The sequence below is a fragment of the Anolis sagrei genome, chromosome 6 (genome assembly GCF_037176765.1).
Source record: "Anolis sagrei isolate rAnoSag1 chromosome 6, rAnoSag1.mat, whole genome shotgun sequence".
Classification (NCBI taxonomy): domain Eukaryota; kingdom Metazoa; phylum Chordata; class Lepidosauria; order Squamata; family Dactyloidae; genus Anolis; species Anolis sagrei.
Window position 1 is genome coordinate 28,592,504 of NC_090026.1, and position 24,722 is coordinate 28,617,225.

A 24,722-nucleotide genomic window follows, 5' to 3' on the forward strand; every position below is an offset into this window, starting at 1 on the left:
GACCAGCTTTAGCAAAATACATTAATGGCAAGAATTAAAAGAGATGGTGTAAAGTAGAGAAGGGATAAGGAGGAGGAGGCAGAAAGGCTAGAAGCTAGGGCAGATATGATTGAAGTAGGGAGTGAATTAGCGAAAGGCAAGAAAGTGAAGCTAGTATGGTAGCAGGGCAGGAAAAGAGAGATGATGTCAGCTATGATACAGCTTACAGCATCAGTGAACTGATATTGGTACAGCACAGAATAGCTTTCCAGAGGATTCAAGGACTGATTTCCTTCTCTGGAGAGGAGCAAGACTCCCGTGAAGTTTGAATCATGGTTCCTTATCTCATCTCAGGATCCCTCTAGCTACCAGCGCTGTCATGGAGAACCTACCGACTGTGCCAGCAGAAGATGGCGAGCCTGCTGTTCCTTGTACGGGGCATTATCGTAAAGACTGCTGTGAGCGGGTTGTGATCAATGTTTCAGGCCTGCGATTTGAGACTCAAGTGAAAACCTTGCGCCGGTTCCCCAACACACTTCTGGGAGACCCACAGCGGCGCCTCCGCTATTATGACCCCCTGCGCAACGAGTACTTCTTTGACCGCAACCGACCCTGCTTTGACTCCATCTTGTATTATTACCAGTCTGGAGGACGGCTTCGGCGGCCAGCAAATATCCCCATTGATGTTTTCCTAGAGGAACTCAAGTTTTATCAGCTGGGAGATGAAACTCTCACCAAGTTTCGCGATGATGAGGGTTTCATTAAGGAAGAAGAGCGGCCCATGCCAGAAAGACCGTTCCTTAAGGAAGTGTGGCTGCTTTTTGAACATCCCGACACTTCTCAAGCTGCCCGTATCATTGCAGTCATCTCTGTGATGGTCATTCTTATCTCCATTGTGATCTTCTGCCTAGAGACCCTGCCTGAATTCCGGGATGATAGAGATATATCATTGCCAGTAAGTAAAAAGCGCTGTACTGACCCTTTGTCTTTCCTCCATTTTCCTAGCACTGTTCCCATAAAGCCATTTTTGTAGATCATTTTTTTCCTTTTCTCTTAAAATGATTGTCTTGGGTTATAAATAATTTCAAAGCTTTAAGATTCTAATATCCAAACATATACCACAGAAATGTAGGGTTTATCTATTTCACTATTGAGGCATGACATTCATCACCCACTATAATCACCAACAAAAACAGAGTTTATCAATTGAAAACCACAAATTTGGAATGATGAGGATCAAAAGATGCTGAATGTTGCATTTGATGTATGCAAAATGTCAAGGGTACATTTCAAATGTCATTCTATAAAACACTAATTTTATTTATTTCCCAATTGTCCTATTATCTTCACCTGGCAAGCTAAGGCCCTGTTGAAAATTGGCAAGTCCTTAGCTGAAAATGGTCATTAAAGCTCTATGCTGGCATCAATATCTTATAATGTTAATTTTCAAATATAAATTGAATTTCAATCATCTTTTTAAAAGCTTTCTAACTAGTATGTAATCACACTAAAGAATGAATCCACTTTAAATCCAGTTTCTGCCTCCTGCATAATTCTGAGGTTTGTAGTTTAATGAGGCTGTTAAAGGCTCCTCCCTAAACTACAAACCCCAGAATTCTGCAGGAGGTAGCAACCAATTTAAAGTGGATTCATTCTCTAGTGTGGCGGGGTCCCAGGTCTGCTTTAGACATGAGTATCATTGGATTTAGGAACAGTTCATTTTAATGTTTGAAACAAACAATAATTCAAATTTACTATTTGCAAGTCAAATTAGTGCAATTTTGGAAAGAACCTCAACATTCTTGTCTCCATCATTTTCAAATCCTAGGATAGGCTTCCTCAATAAAACACTTAATTCCAGCCATGTTCAATTACAATACCCATCATCTCAACCATCAATATGGTTAGGGATTGTGGGGGGAATTGTAGTCAAACGTATGTGGAGCACATTGGGTCGAGCATGGCTGCCCTGAGAGACCCACATTCATATTAGGAAGGTTTCATACTATTGTTAGATAGAAATTTCAGAAAGTAAACATGGTCTATGAGGCTGCAACACCTTGAATATCAACAGATATGTCTGCAGTCCAGTATGCTGTGCTTTCATAGCCTTAGCATCTTTTAAGCAGCACCCTGAAGCCATTTCAAGAGGGGAAATAAAAGTGGATTCATACAACAATCATCTGAAGGCTAAAATATGTGCAGAAAATGGAAAGGATCCATTCTAACTTGCTTTGATACTAATGCTAGTAACGTTAGAGATAACATTGGAACCATTCCCTGTTCTAGCTGCACTTGTTACTCTACTGCAGTGGTTCTCAACCTGTAGGTCCCCAGTTGTTTTGGCCTACGACTCCCAGAAATCCCAGCCAGTTTACCAGTTGTTAGGATTTCTGGGAGTTGAAGGCCAAAACATCTGGGGACCCAAAAGCTGAGAACCACTGCTCTACTGAGAAGAAACAGTCAGTGGAGGAAACAACTGCAAAAGTGCACGCTTTGGATTTCAAGGATATGGAAAGATACTTCTGCTTTCTCACAGTCTACATCCTCAAACTGCACACTTGTTCAGTCACCACAAATCATTATGACAGTTCCATTGCCTCCATTGTCTGTATGATATACCTCAATCTTGAGTCATTGGATATAGTCCCATGCAGTTCCCTGGTATGGAGGCAGGGAGAAGATTAAGCATTCCTTCACTTCTGCTTCTCCATGCATATTCCCCAAACTGCTGGGGTTTATTAAAATTGGTTGGTTAGCTCTTCAATGTTTATTCATGGAATTTTACAATGGGCCAACACATCATTTCCAATGTGTAGCCCTGCAATATTTTCCATGCATGTCTTCTATCTTTTTTCTTGGGGGGAGGGGGTAGCAAAAACGTAAAAGAAGAAAAAAAGTAGAATATATGATTACTTTGTCTTTTAAAATTCAATTTCTGTCCCATCCTTCTTCACCCCATAACAGCACAAAGTAGATAACAGTAATGTTTTATGGAACTATGCACATTACACAACCTAACTAATTTCTTAAAATTCGAACCAAAACTCAGAAAAAGAAACACAGGTAGCAGTCAAAGCCTATTCCCTCCATTTAAAAACACACTGTGTAGCATATGTATATATCTATATATATATTTTAGACAGGTATGGAAGTGCTTTTGGGAGAAAAGGAGATACTCCAAATAAGAGAAATAGCATTAAGAAGTTGCTAATATTTTCTTTTTCATTTTACGGTTATGCACCGAGAATGTTACTTAACTCCTTCTAAATGCACATGCAGCACTGATCCTTTGGAAAGTGACTGTTTTGGTCCACAACTTCCCCAATTCCTCAGTCATCATGCCCAATTCTGCATGTCATAGACCAAAAAGGTAATATGTCTGAACTTTGTGTGTAGTGTATCATTTTGTCCTACAATTAACTCCTGTTCAAGCATTAGAATTGCACAAGGAAGTGAACTTCTTGGCCCTGACTGCTCTGACGTGTTCCTATTACCCTCCGTATCACCTTCCCATAGGGAGGGTTCTTCTAAATGGCATAAAGGGAACTTCCACAAGCAGATTTCTCCCCTACAAACATTTCTCTTTGCACAAAAATGTGGCTGAATGAGGGAACTTAAATCTACGGTTTAAATTAATTTTCAGTGATCTAAATCTGAGGGATGAAGCACTTCCTTGACTTGGGCTATATGGTACCATAGCCACAAACAAAAGATGTTTCACATTAGTAACCATTTCATACATTTTTAACTGGTGGTTTAAAGCTTTATTTCCATCCTCCTTCCTCTTTTGTCACATTGCACAGCCTGTTAAAAAACTCCTTGAATACAGAGCATTTATTTTTCAGTTGTTTCATATGCATCCAGTAAGTTCAGACTTTGTAATATTGAGGTGAGTTCCTTCACATGAACAGAAGGCAGCTGGTTTCAGAACATAGCATTCTGTTCAGTGATGAAAAATGACACTGTACTGCATTGATTATGTTTGGAAAAGTCAGCATCTGCTGGCCTTGCCTCTAAAACTGCAAAAATTGCCACAGATGGCAGCAGTGGCAGTCTTTTGGTGGTTATTGCTGAGCTGTGTATCCCAACTGGACAAAAAAATCTGTCATGGACCTCTTAAATATCCTGATACCTCATTTATGCTGGTGAATATTAGTCTCAGATCTGAAATAAGGTTCATCTGTTAGTTCAGCCAGCTTGTATTTGGAACAGGGAAATGATATTATGTCCCATATATCAAGTAGCAAATAATCTTGGGCTAGCCCTGGGAGCCAGAATCAATTTATAGATTTTCATTACAGAAAAAATAGTGTCATATATATTATATATATTTCTATTACAAAAAAGACCAGAGTGAATGTGACAAGTTGATTGGCTGGAGGGGCTCAAGAACTGAGAGAACTCTGTGTGTCCATTGATAATAACAAACTATTGAAACTAAATTATGAATTGAGTTAGACATTTTTTTTTACAAAATAAGGACTTTAAAAATGATGTTCAATATTAATTTACTTACAGGAACAAGCTATTGATAATATTAATTATGAAACTGCACTAAAGAGTCAAAAGAAATGTATACTATCCAGTTGGTTCTTTACTCAAACCCTAGCTACCTTACTTCTTTTTTAAAGCATTTTTGTTAGCCCCCTGGCATTAGGCAACCATGCTGTTTAGATCACAAGATTCACAGAGCTTAGTCAAAAAAGTAACTGTTCCCAATCAGATGAATGAATTGTGTTAAAGGCTTTTAGGGTTAGCAGTCTCAGTAATTGTTCCATTACCATCTTCCATAATTTATAACTCAGTAAATTCTCCATATTCCTGAAACCTGATCTTTCTTTGTACCTATAAGACAAGGTTTCTCAACCTGGAGGTCAGGACCCCTGGGGGGAGGGGTCATGAGGGGTTTCAGAAGGGTCACTAAAGACCATCAGAAAACACATATTTCAGATGGTCTTAGGAACCTCATTGGCAGAGAAATCTGAAGATCTCTCCACCTGTCCTTCTCTTCCTTTTTGGAAACAGACGGCGAATCCTCCCAGGCTCTCGGTTGGCCTCACATCCAAGGGGAGGGCTGTTTCTGAGACTCCAAGCAGGGAAGGGAGAGCAGGTGTGCTTGGTGCATTTATTTATTTATTTATTTATTTCACAGTTTTCTATACCGAGCTTCTCAACCTCATTGAGGGACTCAGCCCGGTTTCCAGCCATAAAAACATATACACTCATTAAAATATCATATATCACAATTACAAAAACAACTTTAAAAACACTATATATAAAACTACAGTGGTCAGTCGTCCTATTAAGATGGATCTACCTCAACTTCCATCCAGGGTCCTATGGTGTTGTCTCATTCATCGAAGGCCTAACTCCACAGCCACGTCTTCACCCGTTTCCTAAATGTTAGGATGGATGGGGCGGTTCTGGCCTCCAGAGGGAGAGAGTTCCAGAGTCGTGGGGCCACCACCGAGAAGGCCCTGTCCCTCGTCCCCACCAGGCGCGCTTGCGAGGCCTGGCAGTGTGGTGCGCACGTGTGGACAAGGGGGAGTGTGTGAGGCTGGAGGAAGGCTTGCATCCCTTGAGGCAGGGGGGAAAGTGCCCTTTGAATAGTAGTTAACTATAAATCCCAGAAACTACAACTCCCAAATCACAAAATCAATCCTCCCCCCCCCCCAACTCCATCAGTATTCAAATGTGGGCATAGCAGGTATTTGTGCCAAATTTGGTCCAGTGAATGAAAATACATCCTGCTTATCAGGTATTTACATAACAATAGCAAAATTACAGTTATGAAGTAGCAACAAAAATAATTTTATGATTGTGGGGTCACCACAATATGAGAAAGTGTATTAAGGGGTCACGGCATTGGGAAGGTTGAGAACCACTACTATAAGATTTGGAGGGTTTCCAAATGTGGTAGAAACACTTTAAATCCATGTGGAGTAAAAACAAAAGCACAACGGAATGAATAGATAAAATCATGGATGACATTTTTAGCATCATTCCCATGAGACTTTTAGGAATGAATGATGTTTTAACATAAATGGTACCAAATCTGTTTGGATTGCATTTCTAAAATATATTAACAACTCGATTCATTAACTCATTTCTAATAGCTAATAGCTGTGTGTATGTACACCCTTCCCAAATCTAGTGTTCTCCCAATCATTCCATCTTTGTTAGCTGGAAGGCATCAGACTTCCCAGCTGTATCCTATTTAACCCCCATGCATGCATTCCTCCTGAGAACTAACTGCTCAAACCATTGCAAATCCTAGACTCCACCAAGATAGCCCAAGGGCCCCTAAATGACTTCTAAGCAAGGTTTCTTCGGCGCCTGCTTTCCTGCTTGGTGACTGGCACTAAGCTGCTGCTTAGTTGGGTTGGGACATAAGCAGTTGGACAGGATTAACACCCTCAGTGCTGTGTTCACCATGGAGGGATCCTGAGAGGAGCAAGGGCATAAGCAAAGAGGAGAAAAGAGAATTGATGTAATGTTTCTGGCGTTCAAAGCCATCAAAACCTGACTTAAGAGGCCAGGAAGGGAATCCCTGTAGGGCACATTGCCACGGAGAGGCCCCACTGCTTCTCCCTATCATGTGCTACACAAGGCTTCTATATTGCATGGAAACATCCCCACCCCACCCCTCACCAGGGTGTCCCTATTTCAGTACAGGCATGCAATCAGGCACCTTATGGACATCCATGGAAATCGTTCTTCAATCCTGACTCGGCACTCCAATTACATTTTGCAAAGCTAAGCTCTTTGCTTGGATTTTGGATAAACAAACCCAGTTTTGCATAACTGGTTTTGGAGTCCAATGATAAAATTTTTGAATTCCACTTGATGTTTTTACATTTGTTTCTCACATTCCCACTACAACAAAACAAAACATTGAAGATTGAAAGAACTGTCATGGGTCCTAAAGTTACCAGGTTTTAAGGTGCAGTCTGAAGTCTCAGGGATTTGCTGTAGTTCCTTGGGACTCCATTTGGGGAGATACATCTCAGTAGGAAGAGGAGCAAATCTGATATAGATTAACTCCAGGTCATCTATATCTAACCATTCCTAATTAGGCTCAGTATAAAAGTGTTGTATGTGTGTGGCATTTGTGCATACATACCAAAAAGTTAGAACCAGGGAGAAAAAAACAGTGTGCGTGGGTGCCTGGGACCACTATATTTTGAACAAGGCAGGGAGGGAAGGTCCAGTTATGATTCATGAGTTGTTGTGTTACACAATGTCTGAGAAAAAATAATGTCCCCATGTGCTGGTGTTGCCCCTTCCACAAGCCTCAGCAACAGTGTTCATTGTTGTTGTGTGCATGCAAGTAATTTCTGACCTACGGCAACCCTATCACAGTGTTTTCTTGGCAAGATTTTTGTTCAGAGGGGTTTACCTTTGCTTTTCTCAGAGGCTGGGGAAATGTGACTTGCCCACAGTCACCTGTTCAGTTACCATGGCCAAGTGAAGATTCAAAATCTGGTCTAAGGCTGGAGAATCTCCTTGTGTCATGTGTGCTGTAGGGAAGGTTGTGTAGGATATGGATTTCAGTGGAAGTGATGGTGATATCTTGCCCCCTACTTATTGGTTTAAAAAATCTTTCCTTTCCTGGCTCTGATTTGCCATATGAGTTGGTTAGATTCTTGGCCCATTTCTTTTTATAGCTATATCCAGCTAGCCCAGGAGTTCTAGCTGCTTTCTTAACCCTTATCTGCCTTTTGAATGCACATGATCCCAGGTCCAATCTTTATCAGTTAGGGTTGAAACAATTCCTTTCTGAAACCCTGGACAGCTGCCTTCAGTCAGTGTTGGCAATACTGACTGGATTGACGACGAATTTGATTTAATATAGGGCAACTTCTATTGCCTTCTCAGAAGGTAGTCCCTGTGAATTCAGTTGGTACATTTGGCTTTAGTCTAAAGCTATAATCCTAAACTTATTAAGTCCCATTGAATGAAATCAGAGTGACTTCTGAATACATCTGCATGAGATTCCTGAAAGAATCCTCCCTTGCTTTCTTTGTAAAGTGTATCCTTGCCTCTCATACTCCTTTTCTTAGTTTACCTATACATCTTCCTCTGTTTCTATGTTTTGTAACAGGGTTTCCTAACTTTGTTTCACTTTATCCTTTCCTCTGTTACTCAGTTTCTTCTCTAATTCTACCCATCCTGCTTTTCCCAGGGCAAAAGTAGGTAGCCAGGTGCTCTCCAAATGTTCTGAATCACAATTTTTATAACATTTTACCATAAGATCTCCTGACTGTGGTTGATGAGGGCTGGAGTCCAAACATCTAGAGAGCCCAATGATGATAGCCCTTGACTTAAACCCCTTCTACACTGCCAGATAATCCAGGTTATCAAAGCAGAAAATCCACATTATCTGATTTGAACTGGATTATCTGAGGACCCTTCCACACAGACATATATCTCAGAATATCAAGGCAGAAATCCCACAATATCTGCTTTGAACTGGGATATATAGCAGTGTGGACTCAGATAACCCAGTTCAAAGCAGATATTGTGGTATTTTCTGCCTTGATATTCTGGGATATAGGACAGTATATTATACACTGCCATATAATCCAGTTCAATGCAGATAATGTGGATTTTATACAGTTGTGTAGAAGGGGCCTTAGAGCCCCTTCTCTCTTTTTCTCCCAGTTGTTTCCTGTTTCTAATCAAATGGCTAAATATTATGCCCTTTTCTTTCATCTGTCCTTCCTCTGTCATTAGGTAGGATATAGAATATGGGATATTCCACCTCGGAGCATGGTGGCGTCTCTGGAGGCTTTTAAACAGAGGCTGAATGGCCATCCACTGGGGTGTGCTTTGATTCAAAGTTCCTCCATGACATAATGGAGTTGGACTGGATGGTCCTTGTGATCTCTTCCAACTCTATGATTGTATGAATGCTTTGGTGAACTTTTTTCAAAAGATCAACAAATACACTCCTTTGAGCAAGATCTTCAGCACCTTCATATTTGTGTTGAAAGGCATATTTCTAAGTCTAATTAACACACAAGAAAGTGTAAGAAATCAGAGGAATGCAGAGCTACCTATTCCAGTGGGTGGAAAAGAGTTCTTCTCAATCTAGTTCTCAGTTCTACTGCAAACTTTGCCCTGATTAGGTATGCTCTCTCCATTGACATTTCAACTGAAGTCTACTACCATTCCACTACTTTTGCTTTTTTCTAAAGAAGAACCATACAGAAAATCAGACATTTCATTGACTGAACCTATTTAGAATTAATGATGTCAAGACAATAAACTATGATAGACTGGTACATAAATGACAAGATGGGCAATCTGTAGCCTTCCAGGTGTTGCTGAACTACAGTTCTCATAGTCCCAGCTAGACTGGCCAATGGTAAGAATTATTGAAGCTTCAATCCAAGAATATCTGGTAGATCACAGGTTCTTCAGTCCTGCTGAAATCTCTGAACCAGGACTCGGTGTCTATCTAATAGAAATGACAGCTATTTTAGATGTGTGGCATATTCATATTCTATACCAGAGGTGTGGAAATGTGAATCCTACAGGCTGAACTGTGAATCAAGTTGAGGTAACACATTTAACATATACTAGAAAGCTTTTTATGCACTGTGCGGTGATACATGTCTCTACTGAAGTATATCTTATTTGTTTATTTATTTTATATAACAACTTTCTCCCAACAGAGCAACATACAACTTTTTAAAAACTCAAGGCAGTTTAAAAATGGTTAATACAAAAGTTTAAAAGCAATAAAACTAAGTTTTGTTGAAAAAAACAAAATATGTAAACAAGTTTAAAACAGAATGAAAAGATAAATAAACACAGAATAAAATAAAAACAATACACCTCTCATAAAAATCTTTATCTGCATGCCACACCTAAAAACCAAGAGTTTCCTTAAATAAAAAAGGTATTTGGCTTGCTGTGAGTTTTTCAGGCTCCTGATATTTTGCTTGCATCTTTAGCAAGCATCCTCAGAGGTTTGTTCAGAGGTCTTTACGTTGTTTAGAGGTTTTTCCTTCCAATAGGAAGGCAGCAAACTATACCTCCCAGGAAAGCCTTTCTTTCACATCTTCACTAGATGAGCCTGCTCCAATTTTGTAATAACAACAAATCAATAACATTGACAAAACTCATGAAAAACCATTCAATTTTACAGCCAAGGCAATGTTGAACCTGGTTCTCTCAAATCCCAGTACAGACATCTTACTGATACACTGTACAGACTCCCTCATGACTTGCATTTACGATTCAAGTTTGATATTATGCCTTGGTGATTGGAAGCTTCCATTTAAATGGGGCATTTCAAACAGCTTGTTTCGTAGCTCTGAATCTTTAAGGAAGCTCTCCAAGGTGCTGAACTTTATCTGTAAAAAGAGTTCAGTACCTTGGATGACCCTTTAATGTTTGGTCTAAAACCTGGAATGGATTCAGTGTCCCACTGACATGGAAGGTACCAACCTCCTCTGGTGAGCGTTAACTAGGAGGAAAAGTGGCAAGATAGAATAACTCAGGAGAACCCCGGTTTTATTTATGACAAGAAGTATCCCTGGATGCCTTCCATGGAGAGTAGAAAGAATGACCAGAATGATGAAATTTTTATTAATTACACTAAAAGTAAATTTAAACTTTTCATACTCTTCATTTGCATGTGGCCATATTTTAATATGGGATAGAAGTTCAAATGCAGTTAATTTAAGTATGAATTGAATGCATATGGAGCTTGTAAAACTAACTTCTTTTTTAAAAGACTCTGCCAGATAGCATCAGAAGAATTTCAACCTCTAAATCTACAGTATATTATATCTGGGACATGCAAAAAGTAGTTTAATGATCACATATGTGAACAATCTAAGAAAGTTTACCACTACAGGCATTTTTTAAATTTCACGGAAGTGGACAAACAGAGTGTTGAAAGATGCCCTTCATGTGCATCTCTGTACATCTGGTATTAGAACCTGCCAGCACTCCTTTGATAGAACATATGCTTGGAATGCTGAAGGTCCTAGAATTAATTCTGGTATTTGTAGTTTAAACAATTTTGGCTGGAAAGATCACAGTTGCAGTTTCAGAACAGTTAGGAACAAGGCAGCATCCATTTCTAGGTCCCTGTTCAGAAGCCAAGTGGGCTGACAGCTGAACCTTTTTCCAACAATAATAGTGGGTCAGCATTCACAACTGCACATGAAGGTAAAAGGTTAGCCTTGATGGAACAGACTGTGTGGGACACAACTCTCTTCTCCAGCTGGCTCCCAACATCTGTTGCCTGAGGCAACTGCTTGACTTATGTCTAATGGTAAAACCAGACTTACCACGGAGAGCCTCATGATGGAGAGGGTAGGTATGAGTTGCAGGTGTATAATCTGGAGCAGTGGTTCTTAACCTGTGGGTTCCCAGGTGTTTTGGCCTACAACTCCTAGAAATCCCAGCCAGTTTAGTATTTCTGGGAGTTGAAGGCCAAAACATCTGGGGACACACAGGTTGAGAACTACTGATCTGGAGGATCTGAAGAAAAGCTAACCTCTTAAACAGATCTGTTTCTCCATTGTCTGATGAGAGAGAAAGGACATTGGGGCTCAGATGGCAAAGCATTACATGGCTATTATGTATTTTACTTTACAGAATAATCTTCTGTTGAAATGCATTTTGCATCTGAAGTGTTGTTCTGTCCAAGCCCAGTTTTCTAAATAAAGAGACCTAAGAAGAGTCAGCAGGTACCTTTCAGCCACCTATCTTCACTGAGCAATTTTGCAGGAGATTAAGCAGGGAAATAGGTCATCTGATCACTATGATTAGACAGAAGACTATTGCATTTGTATTTGAACTGCAGCTATGGACCTAAATCTAATCATTAAATCTAACTAGAGTAGACCTATTGAACCAGTGAGATTAAAGAAATGTTGACTTACCATTCAGCCACAGATTCAATGACTCAACACTAATTGTTTCCTTAATTGTTGGACACAATTAGAGTTGAGTCATTGAATCCGTGGCTGAATGGTAAGTCAGCATTTCTTTGATTTTGAAGTTTTAATGTAATTTTGATCTTGCCATTAAAGCAACAAATGTGTCACAAAAGAAGAGTACAAAAGGAGAGGGGATGTGGGTCCTTAATTCTTAATTTGCAGCTGTACATTTGCCTATATAAATTTTAATGCAAAATCTTTCCCCCTTCCTTTTGCACTCTTCTTTCATGGCACATTTGTTGTTTTAACTGACAAGATCAAAATTACACTAAAACTTCCCCTGTGTGCACCTACCTGTATGTGATCCCAAAGGTGAATCCCTCAAAGCCTTCTGTTTTTGCATTAAATATTTCTGCTATCTGCTGAACCTACTGTTAAGGAAACAGGTGGCCTAAAAGTCATAGAGCTCTGGGCGGGCGGGGATCAATTATAATGAAGTTTACAGTAGAATTTCATGGATCTTGGAATCAAGACCCTCTCCGGTAAATTTAATAGAAAATATACTGTGTTTCTTTTGAGGTCACTGGTGGTTCTCCTTCCTCTTTGGGGGATGTTAGTGGGTAACAGCCTTTATGTAGTCTGCTTTTCACCACATCATTCAGTTGACCCTGCATTGTAGAGGTCATTCACAAGATATTCCTTTCAGTGTCTTAAGTTATCTCCTGTTCTATCCTCCCAGAAATTGAGAAGTTGACATCTCTGTGTGGAGTCTGTCATCTTATTTTGGTCACAGCAGTCTAGAAAGCCATCAACACCAAATCCTAATTACTTGGAACTTGGATCTATATTCAGCAAAGCTGTTTTATATAATGCCCTGATTTCAGACAGCAGGGTTAAAATGGTAATTGCTCTACCAAAATGTTTCCCCTCAGTTGTCTCAAGTGAAGTTTCCATGCTCAGAGTTTAACTGTGAGCTGTGTCCCTTGTTAGACAGGATGAAGCTGCTGCTTCTAGTGGCTGATTTGGACTGCCACATAGCAGTAGGATTTAACATAGAACTATTGCTCTTGTTGTTATATTTTTATTGCCAAGTGTATGATGGTGCAGAAGTGCTTTGGAGATTTTCTCTATCAGGTGCCAAAATGGCCTTGGAAACAATCTCACCAAACTATTTCCCATCTTTAGACATGTCTGTGGAGATAGCAGAATCAGGAATGATTCTGCTATCTCCACAACAGCATCAGTCAAAAACCAAAACCAAAAAAAGAGGAATAAAATGCAACAAGTAAAGCACATGCACACACAAACCTCTTCTTTTATCTTCTTATATTTGTGTCATTATGGGAGGAATACAGATTTTTACCATCTGCATTCCTCACGCAATGAGAGAACAGCATATTGTGTACAAATGTTTTAAATAAACTACTAATGACTACAACTATTAAGCAGAGCAGCTCAGCCAGGGGAAGAGTTGGACCAGTTGCTCAGGGACTCTAGTACTCCAAACCTTGTGTCTTTTAAGGTATTTTCTGTGTGTAATATGACAGTTTTGGCTGTTTTTACCCAGAAATTATTTCCATAAGACGTAGTGATGGCCAATAATGTGAGAAAATTTGAAAAGGGAATTAGACAAGGCTATCAAGGGCTAATATTCACCAAGGCTATGTGGGTCCTCCAGTAACTGAGGTATTGTGACTCTCAGCACCAGTTGCTAGAAAACATAACTGGGAGAGTGCTAGTGGCCTACTTATGGGCTTCCCCAAAGCACTTGGTTGGGCAAAAGGAAACAGAATGTTGGACTAGATGGTATGTTCCAAACTTGTGGTTAATGGATCGGATACAGCAATTTAGTCCTCTATGGAAACTATGTACACTAAGAAAAGCTCTTGGTATTGGGTCTACAGAAATTGCAAGCTACTCCAAAATGCAAGGGCCAATCTATTATTCAAAAATACACATTTGCATTTTGATTTGGAACAAGTTACCTTGTTTAGTGTCAGGGTCTGATCCATCTAGTTCAGTAATATTACATATCAGCCAGACTCTACCTGGTAGCATAAACGTGTCTTGTACATTGCCTTCCATTATCTCTCTCCAGTGTTAGCTAATTGGGGTTCAAGACATCTAGAAAGCACTTATAAAGTTGGTCTCCTCTGACCGCAAATGGTCCTCTAGGAGTTTCAACTAGGAGTCTTTCCCAGCTCTACCTAGGGATCCCAGGAATGTAATCTGGGACCTTCTGTAGCCAAAGGAGGTGCATTACCGCTATGCTGTGACCCTGAACTGCACATGATATAGATCTGTGTGCCTCATGATTGAGGAGCAAAGCACTACTAGGCTTCCCTGCTGCAGTCATACTCGACTGTAATCTGTCTCACTGCTAATCACTAAGATCAGCATGACTGCACAATCTCATAATACTACTAGGATTTGATCCTCCACATGAGGACTTAGAAGGATTATTTATTTTATTTAAGCTTTATGCTTGTGTCTTCAAGAGGTTCAAGGTGAATTCTTACAAAACTGAACAACAATCCATACACTACATTATAACTCAAGTTAGAACCCATTCACCCATCTGTGTACATATACACAGGCCTGCAAGTGGTCTGCGACATGCTTTCAGGCTTACTTTTGAAATGTAACCTCAGCCTTGCTTCATATAATTTCAGAGTTTGAAAAATGTAGGCAGTACTGGTTTTCTATGGAGCCATGGAAGGTGGTGTGAGCTGGTACAACTCTAGGCTAGCACTAAACCTGCATACTTCTATATCCAATATCAGCCCTACTACTAGTCAGAGTATGGCAACTGCTTCAGACAGAACAACTATTGGAGCATTATCACATTTTCAACTATTCCTCTTTGTTGCCAGTCAACCTGTGCATGGCATATATGTATTATATAAATACATGTAATATGTGTATTTTATAGAAATACATTTTAATATGTGTATTTTATATAGAATGCTTGTGATTATGTGTTTTAACTATGTTGCAATCCACCTCAAGCCATGAGTAGAGGAAGAAATACTATTATTATTATTATTATTATTAGTAGTAGTAGTAGTAGTAGTAGCAGCAGCAGCAGCAGCACTACTAGTAGTAATAATGGTACTAGTAGTATTTGACCTACTAGGCAAACTCCAAACTTGTCTTCAGGTGCAATGAAGCACATTGCCGCTGTTGAAGGAAAATTCAGCTGCCAATCCAGCTAGTTTCTATATATAGTCTTTTCATCAGGCAGAAATGTCATTGGTCATTTCTATCCATTCTATCAGCTGTACTGTGAAACAATGTCAGTTCAAAAAGGTGCAAGGATTCTGATTGGATACAAGGGACCAGAGTATTGCACAGGTGTAATTTTTTAAGATTAAACTCCATATATGTTTCAGCATGTATCCTTAAGACTGTGCTGAGCAGTGAGCAGGTCTGTAGAGCTTGTATGAAATTTCAACCCATATGCAGAACACTGAATTAAAATAAAATGTTGCTTGGGTTAAGGGTACTAGCCAATCACACTATTTCAGTCAATTGCATTTCCCCTTTGCATGCCCATGTTTTGCTATGTTTGACTTCAAGCCATCAGTAAGTCCTTATTTAATTGCTTGGACAAGTGGGTTCCTCAGTTAGAGTGTGATTTTTTTACTTGAGCTTCTTTCTTTACTCTTGTCAATCTTAATGTTTTGACAAGCCCGTTAATACTTTTGGATGACACAATGTTGGCTACATAAGGACCCACATTTAAGCTTGACTTTTCAATCAATATGTAGATCAGCATTACAAGGAATAGTCTCAAAGTGGTTAATATAGCTGTAGAATGATATAAACTTGGCACTGGCTAATAGCTGGATGAGAGATTGTTTGACAGTTCAGTAAATTCTGCTGTGAGTTCCCTGGAGTATGAGTGAGTAGGAGGCAACCAGAGGCTGCAGAGATAAGACACAGGATTTCTTTGTAAACAGGTTCCAAGGTGATCTCCACATCACTTCACATCTGTGTTCTAATGAAGCCAGAGTTCTCAGACATGATCCAGGACCTTTTCAACAATAGGGTCAATGGCATCATCTGATATCCCTTTCCCTCAGACTCCCTTGCTCCTTTTGAGTTTTGCTGCAATCTCCACAATAACTGAAAGAGAAATAGATTTTTCCAACAATGTCGTATTGTTATGAGCTAGCTCTATATTTGGAGAGGTGTTTTGTTTTTGTTTTTTTGTTGATTAGTTCAGTCACTTCTAACTTTGTGACTTCATGGACCAGCCCATGCCATAGCTCCCTGTCGGCTGTCACTACCCCCAGCTCCTTCAAGAGCAAGCCAGCCACTTCAAGGATAACATCCATCCAACTTGCCCCTGATTGCCCCTCTTCCTTTCTCCTTCCATTTTCCCCAGCATCATTACCCTCTCCAAGTTTTCCTATCTTCTTGTTATGTAGCCAAAGTACTTCATCTTTGCCTCTAATATCCTTCCCTCCAGTGAGCAGTCGGGCATTATTTCCTGGAGTATGGATTGGTTTGATCTTGCGGTCCAAGGCACTCTCAAAATTTTCAGCCAACACCACAGTTCAAAACTGTCTGTTTTCCTTCTCTCAGCCTTCCTTATGGTCCAGCTCTTGCACCCATAGGTTACTATGGGGAATACCATTACTTTAATAGTGCAGACCTTCTTTGTCAGTGTGATTTTTTAAAAATAATAAAACACTACTAAAAATTCCATATATAAGTTGTTTTTTTAAAAAAAGCAGACAAGGAGTCAGTGTGATTTAGTGGATGGAGCATTGCACTAGGACTCTTGAGACCTGGGTTCAAATTCTCACTCAGTCTGAGGAGAGGAAATGAAGGGCACAACCTTCATCACTAGGAAACTTGCACTAGGACTCTTGAGACCTGGGTTCAAATTCTCACTCAGTCTGAGGAGAGGAAATGAAGGGCACAACTGCTATAACCTTCATCACTAGGAAACTTGTAATATTTCAGATATTGTTGGTCTTCAATTTACATCAGTTCCAGTTAGCATAGTCAATGGGTTAGATTAAATTGCCCTTGTAGTCCCTTCCAACCCTATGATTCTGTTATCTATTATGGGAGCTACAGTCTGGAAATATTGAGAGTGCCTTGGGTTAGTTTGCTTGGGATCTAAGCAAGCTTTGCCGTGTTCTTCCTGACTTTACTGTGAAATGTGGGATGTGAATGCAAATACAGTTTGAGCAAGGTTATTTGAATAGCTGTGTGTATACACTAAAACATCACTCTCCCCCTACATAGTCATAGATGGCTTTAGCGTGACATTATAAAGTTTCTTCAAAGCCTAGGCCCATTTTTGTCTCTTCTCCCCCAATAGAAAAAAACCCCACTTCAATCTTAGATCCTTACCATATGCTACACATGGACATCAGACAGAGTGATCCATTTTGGGGACTATGCTCTGTCTGAATAGATTTGAGACAGAAATCCCTCTCTAACCCAACATGCATCTCGCTTGCTTGCAAAGCAAATGAGCCCTGCTTACATGAAGAACAGGAGTCAAAATTAGCAAGCCAGGAAATTAGAGCTGACCAAAGGACGGAGCTGGGAGGGACATTTGACCTTGACATTCGGCTTTACTCCAGGCCTTAGGGAGGGCGTTGATTTGAGTCCTCCTGAGAATATCTAGGCTAACATGCTACACCTCCTTCTCCCTCTTCGCCCACAGCCAAGCTTCCACCAACCAATCCCTTGAGATAAATCTGTATGTAAAGATCTTGAAATTATCCTTTCTCCTTCCCCAAAGCCTCAATTGACATCATATATCCAAATATGTCTCCCTCCCCTTCTTGCTCTCCTCAGGTCATACTAGGTATGCATATCTCTTGTGGTAACCAGTCACAATGATAACATGTTACATCTCAGTCTTCCATATCCACGAATTCTGTATCTATGGCTTGGAAATATTTTTAAGTTCAAAAAACCCCCTTGATTTTGCCATTTTGTATATGGCGCATCATTTTACTATGCCATTGCATATAATGGGATGTGATCATCCATAGATTTGGTATCTTTGGGGATCCTGTAACCAAACTCTAGTAGATACCAAGGGCCTACTGTGCTTTTGAGTCCCTGTTTCTTTTAACAAAGGTATGGTATTGGCTACACTGCATTACAATGATAACTTAGTAAAATATGAAATAACCCATGTTGCTATGTAATTACAACTTCCAGTTACCTGTATCATTACAGAAGTGTGGTATTACCAAATGGTGGAGGGGAAATATCACATTGCTGACTCCTACTGTGCCTGGTGCTTGTGCCTCATGCTCTGTTGTGGGTTTAAAATCATGCCCGAATAGATGGAAGGAGAATTTGCACTGTACCACAGGCCACTAACTTGTAGTAATCAGATGTTGTATTTAAGAAACTAAAAAGTAACTGCCGTTTTTGATACATCTTTTTAAGTTTTTAAGTATTTTGATACAACTTAAAATTTGCTTCAAAAAATCTAGCTAAAACACAAACTATGAAGGGGCGATCTATAACTGTAACTAATCGCCTGTTTAAAAACATCTTTGAAACTTTAACATTTAACACATACATTCAGATAATTGTTTGTTCCACTATCTTTGAAGAAGCGATGCTTTTATTTGATGCTTTTATTTGGTGACTTCTCATAGTTATATGCATGATAACTAGTGCAAGGGTTTCCTTGTAGTCTTCACTACCTCACAATCTCTGAGGATGCCTGCCATAGATGTGGGCAAAACCTCAAATGAGAGATATTTCTGGAAAATGGCAATACAGCCTGGAAAATTCACAGCAACCCAGTGATTCTGGCCATGAAAGTCTTCGACAACACATCTTCACTGTATTTTTTAATATAGAGCTTTGCTACAAGTCTTGCTTTATATCCTTAACTCTTCTGTTCTGCATCCTGCTTTGTTTTAAAGACTCTTCAAAAAACATTTGCCACTTTTACATTTGGGTGATTATGATAAAGATCATGTTTCTTTTTTATCTAAAGACCTCTGTCTCTTCACTAGCAGCTTGCATCCACTTCTCAGTACCTGATTCTGGTAATCCCTTGATATTTTGCCAATTAGAGGGTTATGGAAGCCTTTCTTCTGTAGCCAAATAACAGAATTTTTAGGTGGCTCACCTTTATTATAGTGCTGGAATCTTCTCGCCTACACTTAGATACTAGGCGCCACCTCTGGCTCACCTCTGCATTAGTAGCCTTTTATGACTCAGGTATTCTGGAAGTACAAGGAGTGCTAGTAGGATGATGAAAGACTTCTCCATGCTCTGGTGCTGGTAGCCTTTTCCTTCCTCTGCAAACAAATATTGGTAGACAGCACTTGATAATTGCATTGCATGCTCATTAAGATCTTGGCTTTTGTAAGTATTTCCAGTATAGCTGATAAAGATTCCTTTATCTCTGAAGTCAAGTTTGCCTCTCTTCTGCTTGGGGATATAGTTGCAGGTTGAGTATTCCTTATCTGGAACACTTGAGACCAGAAGTGTTCCATATTTCAGATTTATTGGGGGGGGGGGGGTTGAAATACTTGCATAGGCATAGATATACTTTGGAGATGGAATTCAAATCTAAACATGGCATTTATTGGTATTTATGTTTCACATGCACTTTATATACATAGCCTGGGGTTAATTTTACACACAATATCTTAAATAATTTTGTATGTGAAACAAAAGTTTGTGTAGAATGAACCATCAGAAAGCAAAGGTTCCTTATCTCAGCCACACAGCCAGACAACTTTGGATTTTGGAACATTGGAACAACTTTGGATTTTGGAGTTTTGGAATTCTGGATAAGGGATATTCTATCTGTATATGCTTGACTGTACTTCTGAAAAGATTGAGATGACTTAGATTAGGTATGAATCCACATCGTGACTAGTAAGGAGCTGTTTCTCTGGGTTTAGTTGGCTGTTCATTATTTACATATGTTGCAGTTAATATAGCCTCAGACCAGGAGGATTTGACATATTGACTTCTAAGAGCACAGTCACTGTCATCTCTTTCTGAATTTTATGTTCTTCTCTACTATACCATTCTGCACTAGGCTTTAAGCCTCTGTGTCATACTTTTTAAAACATTCATAAAACTCAGTACAAGGAATAAGGAAAAAATGGCTTGTTGTGAAAACAAAGGACTGGTGAGAAAGCTTCATTGGAGACACCTTTTTCCCTATGGTAACTATTTCAGGAGTGCATTACCCTTCCAAGGGTAGATTTCTCCCATGTCCTGTTCTCTCACCATGTTCTTAACTATGAGTCATTTGCAAGATGGATGTTTCTATCTTGGGGGCTGCCTGTATGAAAAAAATATGAAAATTGTCAGTATGTGGTTTCTTGGGTTTGTAGCCAATTTGTTAATGGCATGGCTAAAATACTATTTGAAACTTATGAATGACCAACTTTAATTCTTTTTAAGGAAGTAAGTATAAGTGAATTTACTAAAATCATCAATAATAATAGTCAGGAAATAGGAATACCAATTTGTTGGATGGGCCACAGAGATCATCATGTAGATGATGAAATAATTTGGTGGATTGACTTGCAGTGATCAACAAATGTACAGTCCTGGTTCCCTATCCCTTTAAGAACTTCATACATTTCTCATTATTAGAACATGCTTTGAAATTGAGGTCTTTTGCAAGTTTTTCACTGGCCAATTTCTTAATGTGTTCAATATTGCAATGTCCTAGTCTACAATTTCAAACAGCTTTTATGGTTGCATTGAGTCACATTGTTTACAACAGGAGTTACACTGCCTTTTAGTTTCTCTGTGTTGTGAATTAAGCTGGAATTAGCAGCTGCCATTTTGGCTTAATAATTTATTAAATTGGGATGTAGGGATTCTTTGCAGGCTTGATGAATCAGCAGCCACGAAATGGTCTCAGAGAAAAAAACTGAATGATTCAGACAGGGGCCCCAAACCCAAATTTATTAAATTAGATTAAAAAGAATAGTTGTTTGGGAAGTATTTCCCAACAGGATAGAATGGACTTGACATTTCAGAAATTCAAAAGCTTTCAAAAAGCAAGCAGTGGCATCGGGTGTTGGTGGTCAGGACAGGCAGGTGGAGGAAAGCAGTGCTCAGCAGGCTGCACCAACAGCTTGTCTGTGCTCCATGTGGTCCATGGGCCACACACAGAGCTGAATTTAGGACGAGACCCTGTGATAGTTATGAGGCCCCTTACATGGGCCTGAAGGAGATAGGCCCAGTAAACCTACACTACCTGCTTTGTGGCACATTCCCATAGACTATCAACTTTATCATTATGTCTGGAATTGCTCTGAAACAGAATGCCTTCAATTTAGAATTGCACCACATAAGCAAAATCCATTGTAAAAAAATGGGGGGAGGGCAGATAGATGCCCCCTTCCTGACCATCAGGGTCAGGGTCATGTGCACCTAAGCACAATGGTAAATCCGGCATTGACCACATGTGTGGGCCTGCTGTAAAGCAACCATTTCCAATTATCAGTATAGCAATTCTATATTTTTTCAGAGGATAGTTTCTGAAGAATTATCAAAAGATGAGACTTAATTTGGAGGTACCTGTTATTTCAGGAGTGTAATCCTCCAGGCAACAGAATGGAACTCACATCTGCCCTAGTCAATATAGAGTCATTCTTCCACATTTGTGGGTTTAATTTATACATTTGCATTTATATATGTAACTTAACATATGGAAAGTACAATTGTACTTAGAATGGGGGGGGGGGGTAGAAACCTAGATGAAATAAGTATGTTCTAGTATCTTAGGGAATAGTGTTTTATTTCTGTCAACTGTTTCTAATGGCTAATTCTGGCACACTTTTAAGTTTCAACTTCTTACCTTAGTATTTTTTTTCTCTCTCTCTCTCTCCCTTTCCCTCTCCTTTCTTTCCCCACTTTCCACAGCCTGTTCATCACCGTTTAAACAACAGTGTGCCTTATGCTGTACCAACAAAGTCTCATGGAGATCCCTTCTTCATTGTAGAGACCATATGCATCTGCTGGTTCTCCTTTGAGCTACTAGTACGGTTCATTGCCTGTCCAAGCAAGCCAGCATTTTTCAAGAACATCATGAACATGATTGATTTTGTGGCGATAATCCCTTATTTTGTAGCCCTTGGCACTGAGTTTGCACAGCAGCGTGGTGTAAGCCAGCCTGCCATGTCTTTGGCAATCCTCAGGGTCATCCGTCTGGTGAGAGTCTTCCGAATCTTCAAGCTTTCCAGGCACTCCAAGGGCTTGCAGATCTTGGGCCAGACACTCAAAGCCAGCATGAGAGAGCTTGGCTTGCTCATCTTCTTCCTCTTCATTGGAGTCATCCTATTTTCAAGCGCCGTCTACTTTGCTGAAGCTGACCACGATGACACAAACTTCACCAGCATCCCTGCGGCCTTCTGGTGGGCTGTAGTTAGTATGACGACTGTGGGTTATGGTGACATGTACCCAGAGACCATGGGTGGCAAAATTGTGGGTTCTTTGTGTGCCATTGCTGGAGTACTCACTATCTCCCTACCAGTGCCTGTCATTGTTTCCAACTTCAGCTACTTCTATCATCGTGAGACAGAATGTGAAGAACAAGGCCAATTCACTCATATCACTACCTGTCCATACACCCCACCACCATCTCCATCCGTAGCTGCCATCCGGGAAAAGGCTCATCTTGGGGAGAAACACCAGAATAAAGACACAACGATTTCTGAGCCCAATTCGGAATTGCTTGATGGGATGGTGCCTATGGGCAATTCGGATGTGCCCAATAAACGTCTTGTAACCCAAGTGTGACCACCACATCCTTCCATCCAACCAGCCATCCCTCTACACCCTGACCTGACCTTTCCTGCCCTTCAGTGTCTTTAATTGGAAGACTCTGCTGCTAGATAATAAGACAATTAGCAAAAAAGAGACTGCTCTCTAGTTGAGCTTAACCCAAAGATAAAAACAAGTTCAGAAAGAACATTTCACAATTGGTTTGGATAGGGGGCTAGAGAGAGACTGTTGCATTTAAATCTGGGATGCGAGCAAGTCACAGTAGACTGTCACTGAAGCACAGTCACAGCAAGGGGGAGGGAAAATTGAGTCCTATGGCCTACACTGCAGGAGACAGTTCAACAGACACACACAGACACATCCTATTGTTTTGTTCCTTCTTTGGTTGACTTAAGGTGTAGCCAACCCAGGAAAAGAACCTTATCTGTGCATCTTTTATTCACTGTTTGGGCCAGTTTTCCATCTTCCTTTCATGACTCAAAGGAGCCTTCAGCATGAAGATGCCTTCATGAAGTCACAGCAATGTGTTCTAAGGTTACATCTCCTGGAACGCACAGTGGAACATACCAAGAGAAATCATGCCCCAAATAGAAAGCGGGGCGGGGTAATAAGGGAATGTAATCAGCCAACTGCTTTAGACTCAGGGTATCACGGGGAACACCCTAATCACACTTAGGAGAAACTGTAAATAAATACATCTCCAAAATGAGGTCAGCTGCTGCAAAAGTGCAATCCACCTCTTTGTCTCCTATCATGTGGGACCTGCTTGCTCCAAGTCATGAAATGCGTAACAGGTCTCCATTTTGCTAAAAAAAAAAAAGTTCACAGGGTATGTATAAATTTGGCAAGCTGTAATGAAGCAGTAATGTTTATGCAACACTGGTTTTTAAAGGTTTTTTTTTTGTGACAGATAGTTTCTCCATAAGCAAGCAATGCCAGGAATGTGACCATCTTCTTCCTCCAAGGAGGTCAGTTCAGTGCAGCCCCCTCTCCCCCCACCACTCCCCAATCTCAGATCAAACTTGATAACCCTGCCCACCATTAAGCAGGAAGAGGGAACCTAGATCATGTTACAAATCAGAGGATATAATTTAGGGCTTGCCCTACCATTAAGCAGGACGAGGTAACCTGGATCAGGTAACCGGTGTGGGGATAGTATTTGTGACTGGCTCTGCCATAGACGGAGTGAGACAGATGCTTTGGACTACAGATTTGGGGTGTCATCATACAGCAAGCAAAATGTTATTTAATTTATTTTTGTATATTTACTGCCAGGATTGTTTGATTTTCTGCTTCAAGTGCCAAAATAAGTTAACAGGCCTCAGGAACCATGCACTTTAAGAATGAGGCACCATTTGCTGCTCCGCCTCAGGCATCAATGTGTTTTGGACTTTTCCTGGTGCCCACCAGTGGGCAATCGGTTATTTATCTTGTTTTTATTTATCATGTTTACCACCATGCTGAAGAAGAGGTCTAAAGTCTCCATCAGATGTTACCACCTGTAACAGCAAAACGTCTTGAGCTATTTTTGCACAACCCATCAGGATCTCCCTGTAACACAACCTAAGTTGACATGGTTCTCCTCAGTCTAATACAACTCTCTTTCATCGTAATCACCTTCTACTTTGATTTTGAAACTCAGTCAAACAGAGTACAACTCCCTGCCTGCACAAGCTAAGCAGGTATAGAAGTACTTCATTCCAAGCGCATGTTTTCCTTATGCCAATCCTGAGCTTGGAAATATCCTTCAATACCCAGAGTATAAAATCTCTGCTGTAAAAAAAGATACGTTGCTTTTGAAATCATCTCCTGGGACAGAGCAGGAGAAGAAAGTTAAATGATTTGTTTTAAAAGTCTTAATTCTGTAAATGTCCATCCAGAAAGAAGATGGGAAACCTGTTCTCCCTGCTACTTGTCTTAATATGTATTTTTCTTTTATTAGTCTTACGCGCTGGGTAGAGAAAGGAAGAAGTTTACATCCAATCAGCACTTTCCCTAAGCTAGTTTTAAGCACTTTATACAGAGAATATGAGGGGGGAATGCCATGTTGATGAATAAATCCATAACTGCAAGTATGAA

At 40.1% G+C, this 24,722-nt stretch overlaps 1 protein-coding gene across 1 annotated transcript; it reads left to right on the forward strand.

The window, feature by feature from the left end:
• The first annotated feature begins 73 nt into the window (after window positions 1-73).
• KCNA7 (potassium voltage-gated channel subfamily A member 7) lies at window positions 74-24,722 on the forward strand. The gene is made up of 2 exons (XM_060780736.2): window positions 74-934; window positions 21,783-24,722. The coding sequence occupies exons 1-2, from the start codon at window positions 359-361 to the stop codon at window positions 22,656-22,658; spliced, it is 1,452 nt and encodes a 483-aa protein (XP_060636719.1). The 5' UTR covers window positions 74-358; the 3' UTR covers window positions 22,659-24,722.